Source organism: Aquila chrysaetos, chromosome 1 (genome assembly GCF_900496995.4).
Source record: "Aquila chrysaetos chrysaetos chromosome 1, bAquChr1.4, whole genome shotgun sequence".
In the NCBI taxonomy this organism is placed as follows: Eukaryota; Metazoa; Chordata; class Aves; order Accipitriformes; family Accipitridae; genus Aquila; species Aquila chrysaetos.
Window position 1 is genome coordinate 85,067,783 of NC_044004.1, and position 23,765 is coordinate 85,091,547.

At 41.2% G+C, this 23,765-nt stretch overlaps 1 protein-coding gene across 3 annotated transcripts in view; it reads right to left on the minus strand.

The window, feature by feature from the left end:
- ANTXR2 (ANTXR cell adhesion molecule 2) overlaps nt 1-23,765 on the minus strand; it is a 118,355-nt gene that overhangs the window by 91,465 nt on the left and 3,125 nt on the right. For all 3 annotated transcript variants that reach the window (XM_030007609.2, XM_030007599.2, XM_041123188.1), the window contains exons 3-7: nt 22,323-22,394; nt 15,166-15,247; nt 14,030-14,137; nt 13,864-13,932; nt 12,943-13,023 (exon numbers count right to left, since the gene is read on the minus strand). In XM_030007609.2, coding sequence (XP_029863469.1) covers nt 12,943-13,023; nt 13,864-13,932; nt 14,030-14,137; nt 15,166-15,247; nt 22,323-22,394 — 412 coding nt within the window. The remainder of the gene's footprint in view (nt 1-12,942; nt 13,024-13,863; nt 13,933-14,029; nt 14,138-15,165; nt 15,248-22,322; nt 22,395-23,765) is intronic.

The following is a 23,765-nucleotide window of genomic DNA, read 5'->3' on the forward strand; positions in this document are numbered from 1 at the left end:
TTCTGCTCTTCCGAGGTAGTCAGTCTCTTGTACTTGAAGAAAATGAGACATGAAATTCAGGCCCGAAACATCCTCTTGTTCAACAACAACAGAACAACACACTGCTGAGGGAACCCTATTCTGTGGCTCCTCTATATACGGGATGTGTTGCGTCACTGCCATATTGCAGCAGCAGCAGCAGCCGCTGAGCATCCCAGATTAAAAAAATGTTGTTATGCTGTTTTCTATGAAGAGTTACTACAACAGCTACCTCAATAACAAGTGGCATGAACGCAGCTTATGCTCAGCACTGGAAACACCGCCCAGCACGGCTTCTGAGGGTTGGCTGAAGGCAGAGGAGCGTCTAAGGCTTTTAGTGAAATCACATCTTATGGCTATTAAGTGAATGCATACTGTACGGTTTCCATAGCATTTCTCAGTAATGCAAGTTAATCATTTCAGAATACTTCTGAGAGCAGAATTTATCAGAATAAAGGTATCCGAGTTATCCCATGGGCACTCAAAAGCAAATTCACCCTTGATGTAAACTCACTAACATAAGCTTGGATTCTATTTGGCCAAACAAGCTTTTCTTTTCTGAATAGGTCACTCGTAAATCAGCTGCTGGACTGCCCAGTTCTGTCTGTGAGCCAGCTATCGCATTCCTTATCTGCATGCGTAACTTTAAGCATATTAATATCCTGTTCAGTACAGTGGGATGAGATCCTGGCTTACAGTTAAAGATGTCCCTTGCTGGATCAAGGCTTTGATGTCCCATACAGAAAATTAGACTCAGCTTCCTTCCACAACAGTCCTGTAGAATCTGGCATGCACACAGCTCTCAAGGCTCTGTCCCTTTAGAGGAGTCTCCGAGTACTCAACTCTTACCGTCAAACGCTTTCTATCAGCTCACTGACAGCAGCAAAGCATGCAGCAACCAGAACCAGAAATGTTTAGCTCCTGAACCAGCTAACTAGCATTCAAATTTTCTCTTTAAGTCCTACATTGTCTGACTGTCACCTATCTGCATCTCTTAAGCTATTTCAGAGGCTAACAAGCCACCGACAGTTTTGTGTTCCATATAAGTTTAATCTTCCCCAGGCACAAACAAGTACACATGTAAATTTTTTCTTAAAACGCTTGTACAAAGTCCATCCACTTTATAAAGTTGATAAAGTTTGGGACCACTTTTCATCTAGCGAATTTTTTTCTGAACAACCTGATTGTTAATCAGTACTTAAAATCCATATCAAACCTTATCAGTGGCATGGATTTCTATGCACTTCCCACTAGAAGGTTCCCGAAGGCTCACATAAACTTCACAGCTCGCTTCCTACATAAGAGGTTTAGCATTTTTGTTGTCAATAAAACATTTAATTCAATTAGAGATGTTTTACAGAAACATTGTCAGTTTGTGACCTGTACGTGTCTGAATTGAAAAACAGAATCATGTTTTGTTAGATTTAAGCTGCACAAACAATACACCTATGCAAATAATTCCATTAGCATAGAAAAGGCAGATGTCCCTGCAATAAATTGCAAAAAGGCAGCCAAACAACAAGATGACATAAGGCTCACTAGTGCTTACAGTCTTTGCAAACTCCACCTCTGTTCATAAATTTTGCCTTGTCATAGATCTCGCCCCTGCTTTATGTGAACACTTCTTCCAATAGAAAACGTGCCTTCTGCATCTTCCAGTACCTCTTTAACTTGTCACAGACTGGGCCTAGCTCTGCTGTGACTCACTTTTCACCCTTGCTACTGTCTCTTAGAAGTTCTCGGAATTTCAACAGTAAAGCAGTGTGGCTCCTGCAGCTTTTTAAGTATTTTGACTACCATACACTCAGAACATACTGTGGAACAGAGCTGTACCATGCGGTACAGTGTTACACGCAGGCTAAAACAACAACTTTCCCTTCCAGCACTTTAATGAATTTCATGTTCCAAGAAATTGTGAGAACAATACAGTACTAACGAGCCACGAGCGACCCAACTGTACGTGAACAATTAACAAAATACGCCAAGTGTCAATTTATTTCACAGCACCATTCGATTTTGCTTAGCCCCAGTTTGCAGTTCAAAAGTTTTTGGCAGCAGTCAGCACCATAAATCATAACTCGCGTGGCATCTGTTCCTCCCCGGAACTGTACGCTGAGTTCAGGATTTCAGGCAGGTCGTCAGCACAGCTGGATTCTTTATTGAACCGCCATAAAAATTTTTAAGTCTACTGTTCTGAAACTAGAAAATGATATATGGATGTGCAAGGTGTTGGTTTCCTGCTGAAGATTACTATAACCGTGAACTGCTGGAAGAAGAAAGCTCCTTGACACATTTTGATCAGACTTGGCATGTTAATAGTTTGGAACAGCTAAGGATTTCCAGAGTCACCGGTGGCCTTTGCTCCCTACAGTTCCATTTCAAACATGCACCTCTTCGTTTACATAGTTGCTCACTGGAAGCCGATCCCAAACCAGGCCGGCTTGACTCTTTACAGGGGAAGACAATATGGTTCCATGAACGAAAGTGTATGTACTGTAATAAAACAAATGCATCTAACTTGCTATTTCCAGAACCAAGTTTTAAAGAGGAAAAAAATGTTTGCCTTTAAAAAATAATCTTCTTTGCTGTACTCAGGTATGGCAAGACGTGCAAAACATGCTGACAGTGCAATATAATCACTTCCACAGTCCACGTGCAAAAATATATTTACAGCAGTATTAGCTCCTGCTCATTGCACTCTGAGCTTGCAACTGAAGGACTGCCTATTGATACGCCGCCAGCCAGTCATGCGTACACTCACTGCAAAATGTGCGCTGCACAATTCAGAAAGATGGCAAAACAACACTAAAAAAAAAAAAAAAAAAACCTTAAATGCTAGTCTAACAGCAAACTCGAGACAGTGGCTTTTCTGTGGAGACTTCTGCCTTCTTTTCTTTCCTCGCTCCCTTCCAAATGTGGGATTCATCATTTTCTCTAGTGATGTTATAAACGTAACACCTAGTGAGCAAAATACAACCAACCATGAGGAAAGCAGATCTAGGAAATATGGTAAACTGCAAACATAATTAAAACTGGAGAAGCTATGTACATAGTGTAACATGCAAAGAGGATGTGCTTTTCCTCACATACTGTGCCAAGCGTGTCTCTCAGTTAACCATGAAACCTGCATCGCCAAGAGCTGCATCTCTTTTACTTCCACCCGCGATCAAGATACAGTGGAAAACCTACAACCTTGTAATTGCTACTGCAAAATACAGATACTTAATTCAATAAAATGTACTGAAAGAAGGGTAGCAGAAAGGGAAGATGGCACGCACTACAGCTAACTCACAAAACAGCGTCTGAGAGGGCTCTGATAACATATGAGCATTCAAAACTACCTTTAGCATTACTAGTCTCAGTGGGACCTGTGCACATAGACAAAGGCTCTTTTGATTGTCAGCTGTAATACTGGAGTTCTGTGGGCTGTTTCCTGATTAGGGATTGCCTACACCTTTTGGCTCCCACTAAGAGCTGATCAGGGGATGCCACACACCTGTACAACTGGGGCTTGGGGAGCAGCTATTTAAGTGGTAGGCTTAGCAGCATGCGTAAGTAGAGTCTAGAAACTCTGGGTCGGAGCTGTGTGAACCTGAGCTTGTGGAACAAGGCTCTTGAGTTCGTCCCTTCTCTGGTAAGTTAGTATCTTCTTGAGCTTCATCCCAGTTCGGAGCTGCAAAGCTCCTCTGAAGAATGCGTCACGAAAACTGTTTTGTACTATTGTTTGGTTTAGTCATTTTGAGCTAGGTTGGGCTAGCAGCCTCTCTGGCCAGAGTGAGTCAAGCAGAACCTATCAAAACTGAGTTTACACAGGTGGTTACTTTAGATCCTAAAATCATTTTGCTTCATTTGTGCTGATTGGCTGAATTAGGACTGGGCTTAACCCATGTTTCCATGTGTTTTTATTTTTCTATGAGTCATTTAGAAGTACTATTGGCAGCTTTTTTTTTTTTCTTGTAACCTAAAACTTTTTATTTTCCACTCTTGCTGAGGCAGTAAAAAGGAAATGGAAGTGAAGCAGGAGGTGTTTAATTGGTTTAATGGACTCATTTGCTATTTTTGTTCTAGAGAATGAAATGCTGACTGTCCATAGATCAGTATTTTTCATACTGAATTCATTGAACTTCACAGCATGTAGAAGTGAACACGTGTGAAGTTAGGGTGGTGAAAAACTTAGGCTGTATTTATGCCAGTATCATTACAGGTTTCTCATTCCTGAGTTGCTGCTTTTTTTACCTGAATAGGAGTTGTGCCCCCTTATACTGTGGTGGAGTTAGGCTTTAAAGATAAAAACCTGGAGTAGGTTACAAGAGAAAATGAATCTAAGTAGAGCCCTTGATTTCACTGATTACATTTGAGTAACCTTAATCATACTCGGGATCTATAAGTTAGAAGCACCTTCACAGCACACCTTAGGCTCTAGGTCAGCTTCTCCATATACCAACTAATGTTTAAAGTGCCTGAAGTTAATTACTTGTTTCCAAAGTGAAATTTTCTATTCTTTCAGTTAGTGTCACAAGGTCCATGTCATTATAATATGAACTTAGTGAAAAAAGAGTGTTATAAAAAAACCAGCCCCAAAACATGGGATCCATATGCAAAATGAAATTCCATATGATATCTATGGCTCAGTCCCACATCATGTGTCCTTACTGTGTTAAAGCAAGCCCTGTGACTTCCCATTTTTTTCCCAGCGCTCATCTGTGTGGAAAGCAATGAGGCAACAGGGCCACCTCACACTAGATGGAAGACAATCAATTCAAGATAACTTGGAATGAAACACCTGCTTTCACAGGAAACACCATTTTGATGCTTCTCTCCAACAAAGCCACGGCAAAGGAACTACAGCAGTTAATACCTAATGCCAAACTATCTGTGCTCTATCTGCTGCCAAACATCTGTGCTCTTAACTACAACTCACTGCCAATTTCAGCCTACTTCCTGACACTGCTCAGCAATGCCGTAGACAAAGAGCAAGGGTAAAGGGGGAGGCGGGGGGGGGGGAGGTTGCTATCCTGTCCCCTATCTAAATGAAAAAAAATCCCTGAGCCATATGGTCTTGCATAAAATAACCATCAGAGAGAAGCCTGGTGCAGTGTCAGGTTAGTGAGAATATTCTAATTACACAACGTCTAAGCAGCACCTCATTTGCAGTCACTGAGTAAACCAAATGTAGATGACAAAACTGTGGGTCCTAAGAGATGTGTATTTTAACAGCATCAGAACCTTTAGCCCCAAATTACTAAAACCAACCCTAAACCCATTACTTATCAAGTAGTCTAAATAAGAATCAAGACAAACTGTTGCTTTCCATAACAGGAAAAAAGTTGTTTGGGCTATTTTATTTTATTTTTTAATTAGTAAGGAAAATCTGGCTCACATCAACTTACCGCTAAGGAAACACTATATTTCATTGGGACTTGTGAGTGCTTCATCTTAAGCAAGTTTTAAAGCATCCCTTATGTAACAGAACTGATAGCCGCGCAGCAATAGATGACAAGTCAAATCCAAATCACAAGGTACATGCATGCTCACACAAACTGGAACCATGTCAGTTACGTTGCTGGCTTATCAAGCTCTCTGTTCTCCAGGAGAACATTATATGGTTTGTAATATGTCAGAGAATGTCAAATTAAGGGCTGCACAGCAGTGAAGGGTAGAGCAGAAAGCGTTCTATTCCAGGCCATTGATTCCTTCTAACAACTACATGCAGTAATTCCCAAAACCATCTACTCGGTCTCAATTGCATGGAAAACACAGCCCAATGTTAGTTCTAAACCTTGCACCCAGTGCAGCTTGAGTAGTAGACCATCCAAGGGGAGTAAAGATGATGACTGATTTAATCAGAATAATTCTTTTAATGATAACTTGTTGCACTTCTGCCACCCCCCCCCTTTAAATGTTTAATAGTTCGCTTCCTGAATTCCCAGTGCATAAGCTGAGCATATTTTGTTCCTACAGGAAATGATCCAATTAAGTTGATGTATAATTGATAATGAACTGTTTAAGCTGATTTTGCTTTCGAAAAATCTTAACAGCATGCAGTCAATTGGTTGACCCTCCTCCCCTCATCTGCAGTTGAGGGTCACGGTTTAAGGAAAAAGCAGGGAGCAGACTCAGCGTACTCTAAGCAAGGTAGACTAGGGAGGAATTTCAGCTCTAGTGAGCTGAGCTGGCTCAGGGCATTAGTATCGACTACTTGAAAATAAGGTAGTCCCTGATTACTATAACTTGGCCACTGAGACACAAGCAGTTGGGACACAAGAGGCTCAGTAAACATTCACATTAGAGATACCGTGTATTTACCAGAACATCTAACCTTGGAGCACTAACGGTTGCAGTTGTTAAGTTTCCCATTCTCCATAAATATGAACTCCACTGACCTGTCTTGTTGCCTTACAGCAGGTAACAGTGGGAGATGTTGATTGACTCATATGAGTTTAATAATTCACTATCACCCCAGTGCAAAAGCCAGGTCAGGCCAAGGAAGTGCTGCTGATAGCATATCTAGCGCAGAAGGCATCAGATTGACGGAGAGAGGCTGGGGCACATTTTTGTAAAGTCATTGCATTAAGTTTTAAAAACCTAAAGGCTAAAATTGTTCTTCGCATGAAACAGCTTTTGCCTACCTCAACATAACTGACTATCACTCACTAGACTTCGTTCTTTTTGCCCCTCCGGCACCGACTCACTGTCCAACGTGGGCCGCTTACCTCTCTCCCTGTGCCTGTCTCCCTGTGCCTCTCTTCCCCTGCTGATTTTTTTTTTTTTTTTGTTAGACTGTAAGGCACACAGGTACAGGTCTGCTTTTCACCAACTCTTGTCAACAGCCTGCGTGAACCCTTTCTCTGCTGAGGCATTGGGGTACAAGTGACAATGACGCTGAATGTCACCACATTGAAGATGAGAAGTGACTAGTCAAGCACTGAGAGCTATTGAGTGTGCCACTGCCATGTACGTTCTGCACAGTGGTTCCCTTTGGGCCCTGCTGATCTGGCTGTCACCAACCCATGTAACTTTAAAGGTAGGAATGCGTTGTCATGCACAGTGATTGATACAGGAACCATTTAACTGACATGGAACCCCTCTGGATATTCAATAGATATCCTTCACTGTTGCTCAAATGAATCTGAAAGCTAGAGGGATTTTGCCGACTGTTCTTTACAAGCGGAGCAGATTTCCCTCTATCATCGACAAGAGTATTACTGCAAAGAATTTTTCCAATTAGGCAGTGAGATTTTTATAGCACTACCTGCTTATACCGCTTTAGCAAGAGTCTGCCACTGGGTATGTTACGAATATTATTTTGCTTTTTAAGGACACTTGATGCATTTAATCCTTTGTTCAATTTTACTCTTCCTAGGAACACTCATTTGATGATTCTGAGTTAACTCCACTTCAGCCCTGGAGTTTACACCCTACAAACACTGAGGTTTCTTCTCCTGCAGGTTACCCTTTCACTGAGGAATGGATACCTGAGTAGATGTTGAGAAATCTCATCATGTAGGGTAAGGTACCACCTAGCAAGTGGTGCTACTCATTTCAGTGCCAGCATTTTCACAAAAAAAGCTCCACCTAAGAAAAGAACTTCTGAGGTATGTATTGCTCTGTTCTTTCAAGAATCAATCCTTCCTGCCATGCTGTCCCTCTCCGCTCACAGTTACACTGTTACCTAACCTTCTTCCAGGCTTTGTTAATACCATTCCCGCAGTGAGATCTGCCGAGCTGAACACAGTAGTCAAGGTACAGCTGTAGGGGGGCTGTCCATACTGACATTCAGGACTTACCGAGTCTATTTTGTTGCAATATTATCTATGAATTCGCAACTTTTCTTGGACAAACTTAAAAGTTTATGCTAAGGATGAGGGTTTTTCCCTGAGGGGCTCAGCCAACTTGGAGACAATTTAGCTTCAGTCAAAAATGTTTTAGGTGATGCAACGGCTCAGCTTGCATGTCTCCATGAATTTTTTTTGTCCACTATGTTTAAGGGTGGTTTTCCCACATAAAATGAACAATTCAGAATTGAGCGCCTACAAAATGAGCAAGCAAAAAGAGAGCTTAATGATTCTATTTGTAATCCTTCTCAGGTAGTATTCTTAAGAAATTTTGTGACAAGTAAAGAGAAAACAATTCTGGACTGAACTTTTTTTGAACTGACTACTTCCTCTTAAGTTCTGCATGTATCAGTTCCTGTAGTCTTATCTGATAATTTTCTGCAAGGTTTCCTAAGTACAAAATATATTTTAACTTCCTGTATTAAGTGCTGCCAACTCACTTTAGTATAAAAATGTGTTTAAGTCTACTTAGAACTGTCACACACTCTAATAATGTTACTAAAGCGAGTTCCATTAATGTAACTTTTGAAGGCACAAGCCTTGTCCAATTCTGCCTGCAGAGACAACCAGACAAGTTTCACTCACAAATCAGCAGGACTTGTGTTTGCTTAAGCGAAAGGGAAAGCAGGGATCTTTCATCGGATTTGTTTTTCAGAACGTGGCGCACAAAAGCAATTCAGATTTGCTAAGTTGTGCAAACCACAGACACAGAAACATGCCATGAAAGTAGGCAAACCATGAAAAAAAATCGCAGGCAAAATTGCAAATAAAACATCATACTGATTTACAGCAGAATGTTATGGGAGCATTACAGAAACGTCAGCCTTATGAAAGATACTGTCTTGTCTAAAGACTCTGTGTTTGATTCAAGCGGTAGCAGCACCTTGGCTCCCAGCTCCTTAATGTAATTGCTGCTTCTCATTATTCCTCCATTCATCGTTTCATAAGTGATCAAACAGCTAAAATGAGCAGTGTTCAGAACGGCCACATTTCCTGCTTCTATGAATACAAACATCTTCTGCTCCCCTCCTCCACAGGGAGTCCAGTACTGGTTTTTTGCGTTACAAAGAAGAGTTTACCTGATGCCTGAGATACTATCCAACTTTCTCAAGGCTGTCAGCCCTGCAGTCTCTAGTCAACTTGCAAAAACTGACCCCTTAGCCTAATTGTGAGTCTGACTGAGCTATTTAATAAGCACAAAGTCTCCACAGTTTCTCCCGATCAAAGTGCTGGTTCAGGACCATATCTGGTCAGATGCAAGTGAGGCACTCTTGCGTTAGCTTGCTTACAGACTGCTTGCACCCCTGTATCAAGAGATGTGCAGCCTCACCAACAGTCCCCCCGAAGCCAGGTAGGAAGGTGCTATCTTGGTTATGACAGACAGACTCAGATCTAACAATGTAAATGATACATTCCCAAATGGTTCTTTAGCAAATGGGTAAAAAAAAAAAAACCAGCAGCACAAATCATATATAGGAAAGGAAGGCAAAGAAGAATGGGTTTCATTTTCTTCTGTAGTACTGAACTGTCACATGGTGATACAAATTGTGCACTTCCAAACCCTTACAGCTCACACTGCTATGGCTTACTCACGAGGCCACGCTCCATGTAACTATCAGCCAAACTACATCAGTACTGTTCCTGATAGCATAATAACTTGCCTTCAGCATTTTTCTTTTAAGCTCTAGACTTTTGCTTAGATTTATTTACCCTGACAACGCTGTTTAGTTACTGCTTTGTAAAGTCAGATATTAGCAATGCCAGAAGAGCTGAAAACTTCACAAAACGGTCGCCTCTTCACAGAAGTCTGCACAGAGTTTTGAATCATTAGTTGATGTTGTTCAACAGAAACACAACACAGCACGGTGATGCTTAAATCCTTACTTCACTGTGATTTTATCTGAACTAAGGCGGTGGTCAAAACACAATGCAAGCTCTTCAACATCTGAGCTAGGTTTTCTCTAAATGCCAATCTCAACTGTCTTGAATGTTAATCCCTGGCCACAATTAAACACATTTTGTGTATCAGTCTAAAGAAAATAAATTGGAATAATTGCTTAGGCTTCCAACAACGGCAGAAGCGAGTTCTAACAGATACTCTATGATGAAGCTCATCACTTTTTTTCCATTGACACATGAAGATTAACTGCTCAGCTCTCCTGGAATTTGATACAAGTATAACAACGTAGCAGCCAAAAAATTTTGCAGCTGAGTCCCGTAGAGACAAATGTATTAGAGGCTTTGAGCAGCTCCTCCCATCATTCCTACTGAACGGTTTTGTGTTGTAGTTTTGCTTGAGGGTTTAATTGCTGGGTCGCTACCATTTCTGTAAACAGTGTATTTTTTTTCTAAATAAGAAGTGTTCAAGAATGTTCATGGAGGGTTTCACAACTGCACCTTTGATACCGCACTTTAAGCAATACTTCTGCATGTTTGTGACATGGGCACTTCATTTTCATCTGTGTTGAAATTAGCTTTCCCTTTTACGACAGAGTGTCTCTTTGAGCCTGCATTCTCTAGCTAACTTGCAAACTGAAATGGATTTATAATTGCAAATAAAAAGGAAAACTGTGACTATTTCATGTTCAATTAGATCTGCTTATCAATTTCATAATGCAATGAGAATTAATTGGCACTATCAGTCAAAACCCCCTCAAAGAAAATTGAGTTATAATTACAGCATACCAAAAGATCACATTAATGTAGCCGCCACGCATGCATTTAAAAAAAAGCACGCACGCACACAAAAAACAGAACACAACACCACCACCAAAAACCCTACCTATGGAGACTTTCATCCACACTCTGCAATAAAACAGGGATGCTGGCAGGGTATCGTTCTCCCCCTCCTTCCAACAAATACATTTAATGTGCTTATTAGAGAAGAGAGAAGGGGAGTTTCAAATGCCTTGACAGCTAAATGAAACTCCAGTTAGATTCAGTGCTTCTCAGAAAGCTGTAAACAATATTCAAGCCTCTAAAAGCTCTCAGGAGCTATCAAATCACTAGTACTAACTGGTTTTGTTTGATCCTTTATCTCAACAACTGAGACTGATGCAGGTAAGACTGAAGTCAGGTGGTATGTTTCCTATCAGAAAGGCCTTCTCATGCTCCTTTTTTTATCAGCAAAAACATCTTCCACTACCCCGACAGCCACAACGTAAGAGTCTTTTTATGGACAGAAATATGCAATAAGCCAAGCGTTGAAATGTCTATTCCAGCTCCGGTCTGTTAAATAAAATCCTAAACAATTCAGGAATTCAGTCACAGCTTAAAGGAGCAGACAATGCATTTAAGCTGTAGAACTGTGTACTTAAAGTTTGCTTTTTCTGTACAGTGCCTGTCAGCGCTAAGCTGTTATCTTAAAACAAGGTGCTGCCATTATGTACGTCTTTTCTTGCTCTACAGTTATGATAGGCACAAATCTGGGATTTTTACGCTCAGCTTTTCACAAGTGCCAGAAGAAGCTGGACTGAGGCTTGTGCAAAGACCACCTGCCAGATCTTATCAGAAAAGCTTCCCTCGCTCTGTCCACAAAAAAGTGAAGGTGCCTGGAAGCTCCTGGGAGGTATAAAAGAGGCAGACTGACACTGCTACTAGCCAGAGACTGCCCAAAATACCTCGGCTGAGAATGGGGGATAAGAGGACAACCTACAGGTTATGCCAATCTTCCGTGTGTTTGAATTACAGACTCCTCAAGCTGAGCTCTTCAGAAATCTCAAGCGATCGTACTCCTGCTGCTGCCTCAAAGAGCAAGAAGGCTGGAGAAACCTGACTCCTTGGAAAGGTCCAATCTGCAGGTCAGTGACCCTCGTTGGAGGGGAAACTCCGAACGCAAATGTCTTTAGTCCTTTATCTAGTTCTATCTTGACATACGCATTTTGAAATGCAGTATCCTTGGAAACTTAACATAATCAACTGGGGTTAAACGTTCAGCTTTTATTTATAAGTCTACCACTAGCGGCTTCAATGTTGCATCGCTTTGCACTAGCAGGATAGCTGATTGTTGTAAGTCTTTAAAATGGCATAGAATGAGATTTTTAAAAAGCAGTACCACATGGGGTGTACTATCTTTTCAGAAAAATAAATGTCACTACATGAAAAGGTGGATTATATCTCTTAAGTATGTGCAAGGACGATTCTGAAATTACATTTAATTTAAGCAACAAGAAGGAAAATGAGTTGTTTCATTATGATATTAACTTCCACAAAACCCACGCTATTCAAGGGAAGTGATAAATTCATGACTGCATAATAGCGTGTATTGTGAGTAGTATCCTTTCTTTATTAAAAAAAAAAAAAAGAAGGAAAGGGAAATGAATTATAGTGGGATCTCTCTCAGAAAAAGGATTTCATTATTGGCTTTGACTTGGCTTGTGACAGTAAGCTTTTTTCCATTCTGCTGCCTACATGCAGCAGCAGCACGGTTAACCTTGCATAAAACACAGAGCCTTTAGTTTAAGACGACGCAAATAAATCAGGTCCCCACAACCAAAGGTGTTTTCTTGACACACGGCTAAAACCCTGTCAAGCCACTGATCACCACCAAAATGCTCCTCTTGCTTTGATCCCTTCTTGCCAGTCAGAGTCATTAGTTGAATGGCCGCATCTCACTGATGGGAGTTTCTCATGGCATGCCGAGGAAAAGGAACTGAGAGTCTTACCGCTTACTGGGAAAAGAAGTCAAGTCTAAAGTATGTATTTAGAATGCTTCTCTGTACACAAAGATTTGGGCAATTTCCTAAACTGCACTCATTCCTAATGATTTTAACCAGTTGTTCTCAACTCTCCTGCAGTAACAGTCTTGATTTTTTCAGACTAAACCTACTGCAGCCATTCGTCAATGCATTCCCTTCAAACTCACCGCACTGGTACGGAGTCCTCAAACTCCACGCAAGGTCTGAACATGAATAATTGCAAGAGTGGCAAGCCATGTTAACTTACAGAACTGAGTCTCTAAGATAAGGAAGAGAGAACTTAATATATTGCAATTACTGATTTAGGAACCAATTCTGCCTGGAAAAGTAAGTGGGACTGGAGAGTATGCTGTAATCTTCAGGAAATGTTAAGCTTATTGCCTGATACTCACAGAATTGATTATCCCCTTAAGTGCTTGGAATCCTCCAGTGACAGGGAAGACTTGCTCTTTCGTGTCAGCAATTTTTTCAAGCTTTGGAGAGAAAACACATGCAAACACGTGAATCACTTTGCAAACTAAATTCGTCACGCTGCTTTTCACCCTTAAAATGTAAATGGATGTCTAGAAAAAACTGACATCATCTCTGCAAAGAGAAGGAAAACTTTGAGTTCCCTCACGGCTAACTAGGACTTTTCTAAATGGGAGGACTTCCTACAACCGACTGCAGCTAACAAAATGGTATAGTGGCTAGCCATCATGTCAGACCACCACACTAAAGAAACTTCTTAGGGCCTGTATCTTTGCAGTGATTTCCTAACTCTTCCTACAATTACCCTCCCTGTTTGCTCTGCCTTCCATTAAAAAGCCTTTCTACATGCCTTCTATAGTAAAGAGTCTTTCGTATACTTCTCCATTTAAGTCACTTTCACGGTACAAGAGTAGCTGCAGCCTTCATTAGGACATAGCAACTCTGGACCAGCTTTCAGTCAATGAAGGACATGGATCCTTCTTTCTTTTTCTTATCCCAAGGATGTTATACATGCTGCTTGAAGCTTGTCTATAGCTACTCTGTTCATGCGACCTGTAGCCGAATCTGGCTGCCAACTTCATGAAAGGGGTTTTGCCTGCATCCTTTCCTGCTGGCAGCTTCCAGTTAGCAAGGGTAATTCCAACGGGTCTTCTCAGCAATGGAAGTGACACCCACACATTCTGTGTATGTCTATGTACACATCTGAGTGTCTGCTTCCTGAGCCAGAGAAGACATTATACTGCCTAATGTAAGTAAAATTAATTTCTGTATTACTTAACATTAACTGTATAAAGCCCTGTGACAAGGCACTGCCTAGTAATCTAAAATAGTAACGTTCTTACCTGTTCTTGTACAAAATCAAGGACACCCACACAGTAAACTCTAGCTCCCAGGTCTCTGGATTTCTTTGCCTGCCCCAGAACAGAAGAGAGGAATAAGCATTTTTTCATTCAACAGGCAACACCCAAACTCTTCAGAATGTAACATGAATTGTCCCCTAGCGCTCACCTCTTTCTCTGCATACAAGGGAATCTGACCATCCAGCTTGCCATCTGTCAATGCAATGATGATACTAGAAAACCTTGAGGCTCCTTGCTTCGCAATTTGTGCATTGGCCTGGAAACAAAAAATATTTATCCAGCTTAAAATTACACCTGAACTTTTTACCAAGATGCATCTTCTAAGTGAATATAGCTTCTGAAACAACACTCAGCCTCATCTTGAAACCCATCTCTCGTGACAATCCTCTGCCTCCCTTCAAGTCACTACTAACAAAGAAATCATTCATCAGTATTTTCCAGTCACCAGTGAGCCTATCTCCAAAGTGCTGGGGTCACTAACTGATCAACCCTTGGAAACACTTGATTGTTTCAGGACAGATACTCTCTGAGTTGTGAAGCTCACTTCTCTTCAGATCCACCACAAGGTTTCCCTCGTTACCCCCAGATTTCAAATGCCAGTCAGTAGGTTCCAAGATGTAAAAAGAATGGCTTAAAACTAAATATTTTTTTTAAATGGCAACAAACTTCTGTTTGCCTAGCTTTTCAGCCCGCAGATCACTATTTCAAACTTGGCTCCATAGGCATAAAGGAAGAAACTGAGTTTCCATCCATAACAGTGAAAGCTTAGATCCTGACCTTCAGGGCCTGAGTCTTTCAGCAAAATCCCAGAGTATACTTTAAATGTACGTCTCAAGAAAATACAGCAGTTGGGAACTCCGTAATTAAGACAGTCCAAAATTAAGGCCATTTGTCTCGAAAACGCTCATCTGTGCAGTAAACTCTCTGTAAGCTCATGCTCTAGAAGGCACGGTTAGGCTCACAGCCCTACAAAGCTGTGTGTAACTATTTACCATGTAATTGGTATGCCGTGTTAGCTGTTAAATTCACGACAAAGAACCGCTCTTTACCGCGAAGGATCAAGTCAAAGAAATTCCATATGGCAATTTTCTGTGATGGCTAATCTTCTGCACGGGATTTGCATAGTATCTGGGCAATCTTGGGACCACTTAGGAAACCAAAAAGATTTGAGTGTAACAGACTGAGGCATACAGTCAGTCCATTTATGTTACAGGTTGTTGCTGTTGTTATCCAAAGGGTGAGAACAGAGGGTATTCTGATTCCAAGAAGATGAGTAAAGCCTACCTGTTTCAATCCTTCATGTATATATGTGTCACCTGCTGGTTTTACCTCCTCCAAATCTTTAAGACCTTTCTTGATTTTCTCTCTGAAAACAAAAAAGTAAGAGACTGTTAGCATGATTTGAAATGGGGAAAGGAGTTAGTTTATTGAGGGGAAAAATTAGTATTTGTCATAAAAGAGAGCTGAAATCAAAATCTGCAAAATACAGCATTTAGCTGAGATACCATGTGGAGGCAGATTTTGTATTCACAACGGAAGCAGCACTGTGGTAACAGATATTTTAGACCTAAATAACACAATATGCCTCAGTGAGTCAAAGAGCTAGAATCAAGTGAAACGTTTCAGACGGAGCAGATATTGCAAAGAAGTGGCAAAGCCTCGGCATTAAATAGCCCAGTGGAAATTCTGTTATATTAAGTCTACTTTGCTCAATTAAACAACTTACGTCCAATCACCCTGCAATTAAAAAAAAAATCCCCTAAAACAGCAGTTCTATTTCTAGAGAAATCTTCCAGGTCAACATGCAGGTATTTAATGGGGTAGGACAGAACTGCAATAATTATTCTCTCTTAAAAAATAAGTCTCAATAGGCAAATGCAGTATTTGCAAGACACCTCTCGTATCCAAGGAAAGGGACTAGGATTAAGGATAGGTTTTTAAATTTTTGGCTGTCACTACCTTTCTGTGTGACCTTTGACAATACATCACACTTACACAGGTCAGAGTTCACTTAGATTTAACAGGAGGATATGGTTGTGCCATGATTTCTCATGGGCCTTTAAATAAATCCATCTTTGACTGCTCGATGCTCACTTAACTATGATGATAAGGCTGAAGAAGCTGGTGGGTGGCACGAAAGGAATTACTTCCAGTGAAATCAGTATGAGTGGGGAAAAAAAGGCAGAGACACTTTACTAAAGAATCAAATCTGGAAGCTCTTAATTCTTAAGCAAGCAAAGTTCCAGTGAAGCCCATGGAAAGTTATGCTAAGAAAGGACAAGTAAAAACTAAGTAGGGACAAAATTTAGGCCAGAATATATAGAACACTATAACAGACATAGGTGACAAAGAGGAAACCAGCAGGGGTGAGGAGATGGAGGGAAAATACATTGCAGGATGCGTGAAAGCTTTCCTTAGGGCAAACGAAATGAGAAAGAATGCATATGCCGCTCTGCCTGAATGCCACCCACTAGTCATTTGTTCCACTGATGGGCTTCCTCTATGTTTAGAAGCTCTGTTCCAAAGTACAATCCATAGCTGTAATAAGCTCCCAATCACAGGATCAACTGATACAATGATACAATCGGGGAGGGAGGGGGGAGAAGAGAGAAATGTGGCATTGCATATATGGAAAAGAAGAAGTTATGTAAGATAATACAATCTGTTTGATCCAAATATTTTACATGCAGCATCTATAGAAACAACTTGAAACTGATTATGTATGAACGCAGATTATAAACCACATACTTAGTGCTTGCCAGAAATGAGTGGCAGCACATCACAGGCGTTAGCGTTCTGCTGCCAAGAAACAAGCAGCAACTGAAGTCCCAGTTTTCTGAAACAGATTTCATTTTGCAAAAATAGCTTTTGTACAGTCAGTTCAGTTTTATTTATCTAAAATGCCTTGTGACCCGGTCACACAGAAATCTCTGGTGTTTCCAGGCCTCTGCCTACAAGGGGTTCCAGGAAAATCTTTGGCAGCATGTGCTTCTTTAGCTGCATTTAATCAGTCATCATCTCTTTCCTTTGGGACACATCTGTACTAGAGAGGCCCAGCCAGATGTGAACAAGCTCCACCCCTGCTCCGAGTTGGTCAGGTACGAGCGAGTCCTGGTCTGGATATCACAAGGCCAATGTGAGTGCAGGACCTGGGGCCCCAGCGAATGAGCCCCACCAGACAGCAGGAGAGGTTAGTTCAATCCTGCTAAAACTCGCACCCAGGCAGTTTGGAGGGTGGGCACAGGAGCTCGTGTTTGCCTGAACCATTCTGGTAACGGGACTCTCTTTAGTCAACCAGCCATAGCACTCTGAAGCCCTCATTCCCGCTCTTCAGTGCTCTCAAAACTCTCCTTTTTCTAGTTTCTGTAATAATTTTTTGTAGCAACAGAAATCTACAGAGAAGGTCTGGTTTTAAAACTCATCAGTACTGAAATAACAGAGCCATGACCTCAGTCTGGGTGTCTGAACACTATCGCAGTACAGCTCAGTAACAGTGATAAAGGCTGAAGGGCCATTGGCTTCACGGTTTAAGTCAGACAATGGAGGGAGGTAGAAAAAGCGAACCAAAATCAGCAACCTGCAGCCTGTCTGTGTTTGGGCTGAATGACTACAAATTTAATATTTCTTCCCCATTCAGCACATGCGCTGCATCACATCTCTGTTTTTTACAACAGGCACATCTGATTTTTAATAGCTACCCTGACTGTTCTCTCTTTTAAGCTTTGTAACTATTTCAGAGAATTCTTCCAGCAGCAGCCAGACAGATACAGCCATGGCTACAATCTCTCCATCATTCTGCTCTGTGGGTTCTTTTCAGCTAGTCCACGAACAGGGGCTGCAGGCATAATCCCAGCCCGGCTGAGGTCAGGAGAGGTTCTGGTGGCGGCGGCTTCGGCAGCACCCACAGCTCTTACTTCTCTGGGGAACTCCGCTGTGCTGTACCTCAGAGAGCAGGACCTTGCACCAGCATTAAGCAGCTCAGCTGCAGAGAGCTTGTTTGCTGTGAGGCATGCGGGCTGACCTACAAATACTACTCCCTGCACAGACCAAAGTCTACACTGAGCTTGTCTTGTACCTTCAGTGTCTCCCCAAGGCAGGGCACTGCAGAACTAAATTTAGAACTGAAAACAGACCATTTAGTAAAGAGAGATTACAAAGCAGCCGAGCTTTGCAACCGACTGAAGAAATCGATTTAACATAAATTGAAATGTACTGAGCTCCCCTCACCTGAGCATACTCCACAATTCAGATTTTACTTTCAGGTCTAAAGGTAACCGCCTTTCCGAGTTCAAATCACGCCAAGGCAACTATCACCAGTTTACAGGAGACATTTCTCTGCATAAGCTCTGTTGCACCAAGCTGCAAGCTTTTATTTAGGCAACTCAACAGGTACTGTTTTCGTCACTGTTCAGTATTTTTTCTAGCTTTAAGTAAGTTTAATTGACACAATGCTAAAAACAGTGTTGTCAGCAGCCAAGTGGTCAGACTACTGATGTTGTTAAGGCATTGCCTTGTTTCCTTGCATATACAGGGCCACAGCCAGCACTTGCTGGCAGCACAAGACAGGTAATACTTCCTTCTACTGCGACAGGATGTAGATCGCACCCCCATTTGAGAGGACCAACGATAGACCCACAGACCAGTTACGAAGCACAAGCCACCTTAGCTTCTCACAGACATGAGACTCTTTGAGAGTAATAACGCTTAACAGACAGGGACAATCGTTTGCCTTAAAGGAAATAAATGCATCTTCAACATATACAAAGAAAGGCTTATACTTGCTGGAAAGCGAAGTATGCTTGAGGACTGAGTCCTAAAAACCATTAAAATCCTGCTTTTTTTTAGGGAGAAAATTTTTGTGCTTGTACATTAGTGCTACAGAGGTTAGAACCAGCTGAAACGGTCACGTGAGCCTCAGGTCATGCTGATTCAGTTGGGCAATGGGCTAGCCTTGTACAAAACACTGAGTTTCCATTAATATCTATGCAATTTTAAGTAGTGGTGTTCTTAGCTCTTCTGGATGGGGGACAGTATCCTTTATTTCTTTTCCATGTTGCATTCTACCTATTGAAGTGCTAGAATCTTTAATCATTTTTCAGTGTGTTGAGAGTACGAGCGCTGGTAGGGAAATCATGATTCCCAATGAGCATGTATTTATCATCAGGAATGAGGCTATCTGCCTGCAAGGCAACGTACTTCACCTCTAACAAATAAAGGCAAACAAAACAGGTACTTCGATTTTGCTGCTAAGGAAGTATAGTAACAGGAAAACACACAAACTTGTTAGTGAAACAAAAGGTGGGGAAAAAAGTGTCGTTTAACAAAAAGAGGGATGGTCACATCCCTGACGGTCAGAGCCGTCGTACTGATGAAATCAAACCCTGCACATCAGCCTCCTCAGGGGCACGATTTGGAGGACACTCCTGCTTTCTACACCTCTCAAATGCTACAGAGGGCTCGGCACAACTTTAATAATTATTCTGTTTCAAACTTCAGGGCTCCTGCACGGGCTCCAGATGGAAAACATGTAAGGGGCTGACTTTGCTGTACTTTATACGCTCAGTAGAACATACTCTCTGCAGATGGCTCTATTTTGGCAAGCTGCTTGAACCAAAGCGTAGGGTTAGCTCACATGACCGAGGCTCAAAATGTATAAACGTCTTGCTAGATTACATGTCTCTCTGCAATAAAGGAATAGTCAGTGTTCCACCAGTCTGTGGACAAGCACAGTAAGGTACAGTTGGTTAGGTACCAGGTACTTAAGTGTCCTATTTTTCCACCTTCGTTAATATAATCTTTCTTTAGTTCCAACAGGAGTTTCACCTAAGCAGAGTCAACTGGCCTAGTCCTGGCCATGGGTATCGGTCCAATGCTGCAGAAGCAGGTTTACAGAAACCTGAAATTCTGCTGGCCAGCATACAGGCTAGCAAAAGAGAACGCAGACAATGATGCTCGTAAGTAAGTGTATCCACTTTTCCAAACAAGTTGCTTTTCAAAACTAGTAGCAAAACTGAGCCCCAAATGTGAATGCACAAATCTTTGTTTACCACTTAGCATACAGTTTCCAGCTAAACTTCACAGGGGAAACGTGTATCTCTAAAATAGGACGTAACTATTGTGAGAAGTCTTTTCCATCTGGGTGTTATTTTTATTCTATGTATTTATTGTATCATTGCGTGTGCTGTGGTTAACAGTGACTTCTGTTTCCAGAGTTATTCACACAGCGCTGTTCATAGTCACAAAATATTTGATAATCTGGGGGCTTCGGCGCTATGGTGTGGGTTTCTTTATATCCACAGCTTTATTATGCAGTAAAAATCAGCAAGAAGTTTGTGCAAACAATCATGAGCCTAAGGCTTTCAAAACAAAAAAAGACTTCCCTACTTTGCACTAATTGCTGGGAATGAATTGTGGTTTCCTGACGTTTGCGAATTAGCAAGTAAGCAATGGGAAAAAAATCCCTGCAAGTCCAAAATGCACATAAAGAAACCAAGGCCATAATATCCCATAATCACACACACATACACAACCATCCCCAAGACTGCACTGTACTTAGCGTCCTCATCTTCTGTTTGGAACAATGGGAGTTAGACATTCTAAGTCATTCTCCTCTGTTGACTTGTTTAATATTTAAAAGGACAGCTGTTCCAACTGTATCTATCCATTCTTACCTGTGTACGTATGTCACAGTTACTAACGTCTCCTTCTTCATTCTCCATCTAATTCCTCCTTAACAATAAGGGTAGTAATTTCCTTTCCCCTACTACGCTCACAAAAGTATCAGCATTAAAGGATGCATTAACTGCATTAAAGGAAAGTCCCACAAAGGAACTCACTAGAACTCAAGAAGGTTCTTCCTATGCTTTAAGGAATGCTTAAAGCCTGCTTCCTAGGCTTCTGAGAAAAGCATGGTTCTTGCCATGGCTTAAAGTGTGCCACAGACATGCAATGAAAAAGACTCTTGTGTTTCAGTGGCAGTGTTCCAGAGTTCTGCCCAAGCATTCCAAGTGGTCTGTATGCTATCAGTGCTGACTCTCCATGCTTGATAAGGCATAGGCCACTGACAGGGATTAAGGGCCTATTGAAATCGAGAGAAAGGATCTCATTGACTTCAGCAGTCCTCACAACAGGCTTAAGTGTCCTCTCCTGACCTCTGTCAAGCCATCTGGAAAAATGGCTTATAACCTTGTCTCTCCCCACAGAGAGCAGATCCAGTATCCAAGTCCGGGTGGGGGGAAGTGAAAACTTGGCTGTTCTCAAGTCAGACCACTTCTTTAAATGGTAAAACAGGAGGGGCTTAGAATTGGGGTTTTAGACATCCCATTTCGAGGATGTCAGCATACGTTTCTGCAGCATGACACGTTTGTCTGCTGCCAATGCTAGGTCTCTTCAGGAAGTCTTGTACTTGCTATTATGTATTATTTAAAAAAAAAATCAACAAAACACACAATAAACTAATTGACTATGGCAGACCCCATTTTGTATTCACTCCACTAAAGGGAGCAGAAAGGAAGGACTCCCTCACTTCCACCCTGCCACAGTTCATTAAAATGATTCCTAAACGGCTTATCCACACGTTCAAAATCCAAAAAGTTGTGCAGTGTGTTTAGCTTCTGGACAGAAGGGAGAGAGAGAGGGAGGAGGTTGTGTTGTTTTTGACAAGGCTGAAAGGATACTGAAGGACTCTGACAACAGTGCAACTGTTCTCGGCTGAAAGAACTGATTCCACAGCATCGTTTTCCAACTCCTGTTATTTTAGTAGTTACTTTTGCAACAGTCTCTTCTCTACCCGGTTTTCTCCTTCTGTTTCCCCCCACCTGTCCTTGACCTATCCTAGCTGCTAATCCTTATTTGCTTTAGAAATCGGAGTGAACATCCTTGAATTCCATTGCCTTTGAAAACATCCACCACAAGGAAGAGTTCAGGCGCACCCATACATCATCACAGTACCAGAAAGATCTCACACCTTTCAAGTGGCACCAACTCCACCATCTAAAACCGATTCTGAAGTCGTGATTTGAAAATACAAAACGAAACACCTACCTTATATAAGATTATGGAAACATTAATCTACCACTGTATTCTCTACCAGGACGTGAAAAAATACTGAAGTCTTATCTACAGACATTGCTTCACAAAAGCTGCACCAAGGAAGATGCAGAGCCATGCAGAGATGAAAACATTACTTGCAGTTTTTCTACAAAGTGGTGGCAGGGTTCACATCGAGAATTTATTTCCCATCATTCTTCTCCTTCCTTTTTTACTAGGCTATCCATTGATATGTTCACAAAATTAAATCCAGCTCTGCAGAGAGGCTTCATGACTGGCCACCACTTAAAGGTATCAGTTATTGTTCAGTATCTGTTACTATTCTCTGATTTGATAAGAGCCCTTGCGGGGGGAGGAGGGAGATGGAGAATTAAAAAAAGCAGTGCACTAACCTGTCTCCAGTTAATGGCATAATGACGTGTGCCTGGGTGGAAAACACGATAAACGATAATCTCATCTTGGGGCTTTTATGAAAGGGAAAGAGGAAAAAAAAAATGCATTTTAGACAAATGAAGAAAAATGTACAGATAGGTGCACAGCATTTCATTCACTTATTCATGCTTCATTAGTATCATCTTTATCCTCCAACTTCCAAAGAACATACTTTTGAACTACAAATCCAGAATGAGAGAGGAATTAAAGGATTTCTGCCCATCTACTCCTTACCCAGATGCTTTGAGAATGAAGTAGCAGAATTATTATTCTTTCCTGCCTGACTAGACTCCAGATCAAGACCTACTAAGCTTAACAGTGAAGATTGCACCTGACCCAACTGAAAGTGAACTTCATAGGTTGTAATCTACCAATGTACAGAAGGCAACGCATCCTTTTATATTTTCATGGTCACTGGTGTAAAAATAAGTCAGGGACATAGACTCAGGGTACACTCTTGCTCCAGGGTGATAAACATGGACACATTCAAAAGTCAGTTTTAAAGGTTGATACTGACACAATGTAAATTTGAAACTGTGCTTTTTGGTCATAAATTCATCAAAGTCAAAGAAACAGTGCCTTCCCACTGATTCATCTCTAAAAAAGTAGCACAACAAACTCTTTCAGAATGAGCGTGTTTTTGTTTTGGTGACATAGAGTTGCGACACTTACAATCAACTTGCGTAAAAGTATCTGGCGAAATGTCATTATAAAATGCAATACTGTATGAAGTGATTTTATTACGGAATTCAACCTTTTTTTTGAAGAAGCCCACCTGTCTCTTCCAACAAGATTACAAGGAATTATATCCAACTACGAGTGGAAAATGCGTAAGAACTGATGCTCTGGAAGCCCAAGACAGTAACTTTTCTAAGGCAAGTTGTAACAACATCTCTCCTGCCTGCTTTTAATTTTCATTCGTGACAGTGTCAATATATTCAGTAATTTTATAATTCACTGTATATGTGTATCAGCATTAATTAATCGGGTTAATGTTAGTAAAGACATAACATGTGTAAAGACGAATGACCATAGATTTTCAACTCACTTCTGTCAATGATGCAACTTAAAAGTTATTGACATCATAGAAATATAAGTACTGGGCAAGTCTTTGCACAGAACTCCACAGATCTAAGATTTAAGATCCAGTCTTGCAGTCTATCCGTTAAGGCTCTGAATACAAAAATCTGAGATGCTCTAAATTCCATTATAATCTAAAACGTGGGATTATCAATCTTCTTGGTTGCCGCAAGCAGTTGCCAAACAAAAGACAAGTACTTGCAATCCCAATCTCTGATAATTACGTCACCACCTAGTCCAAGTAACGTGAGACTTCCCTATTTGAGATGCATCTCTCTGTGTGTAATAACCCCAAAGTTACAATTTAGATAACTTGTCTTTAG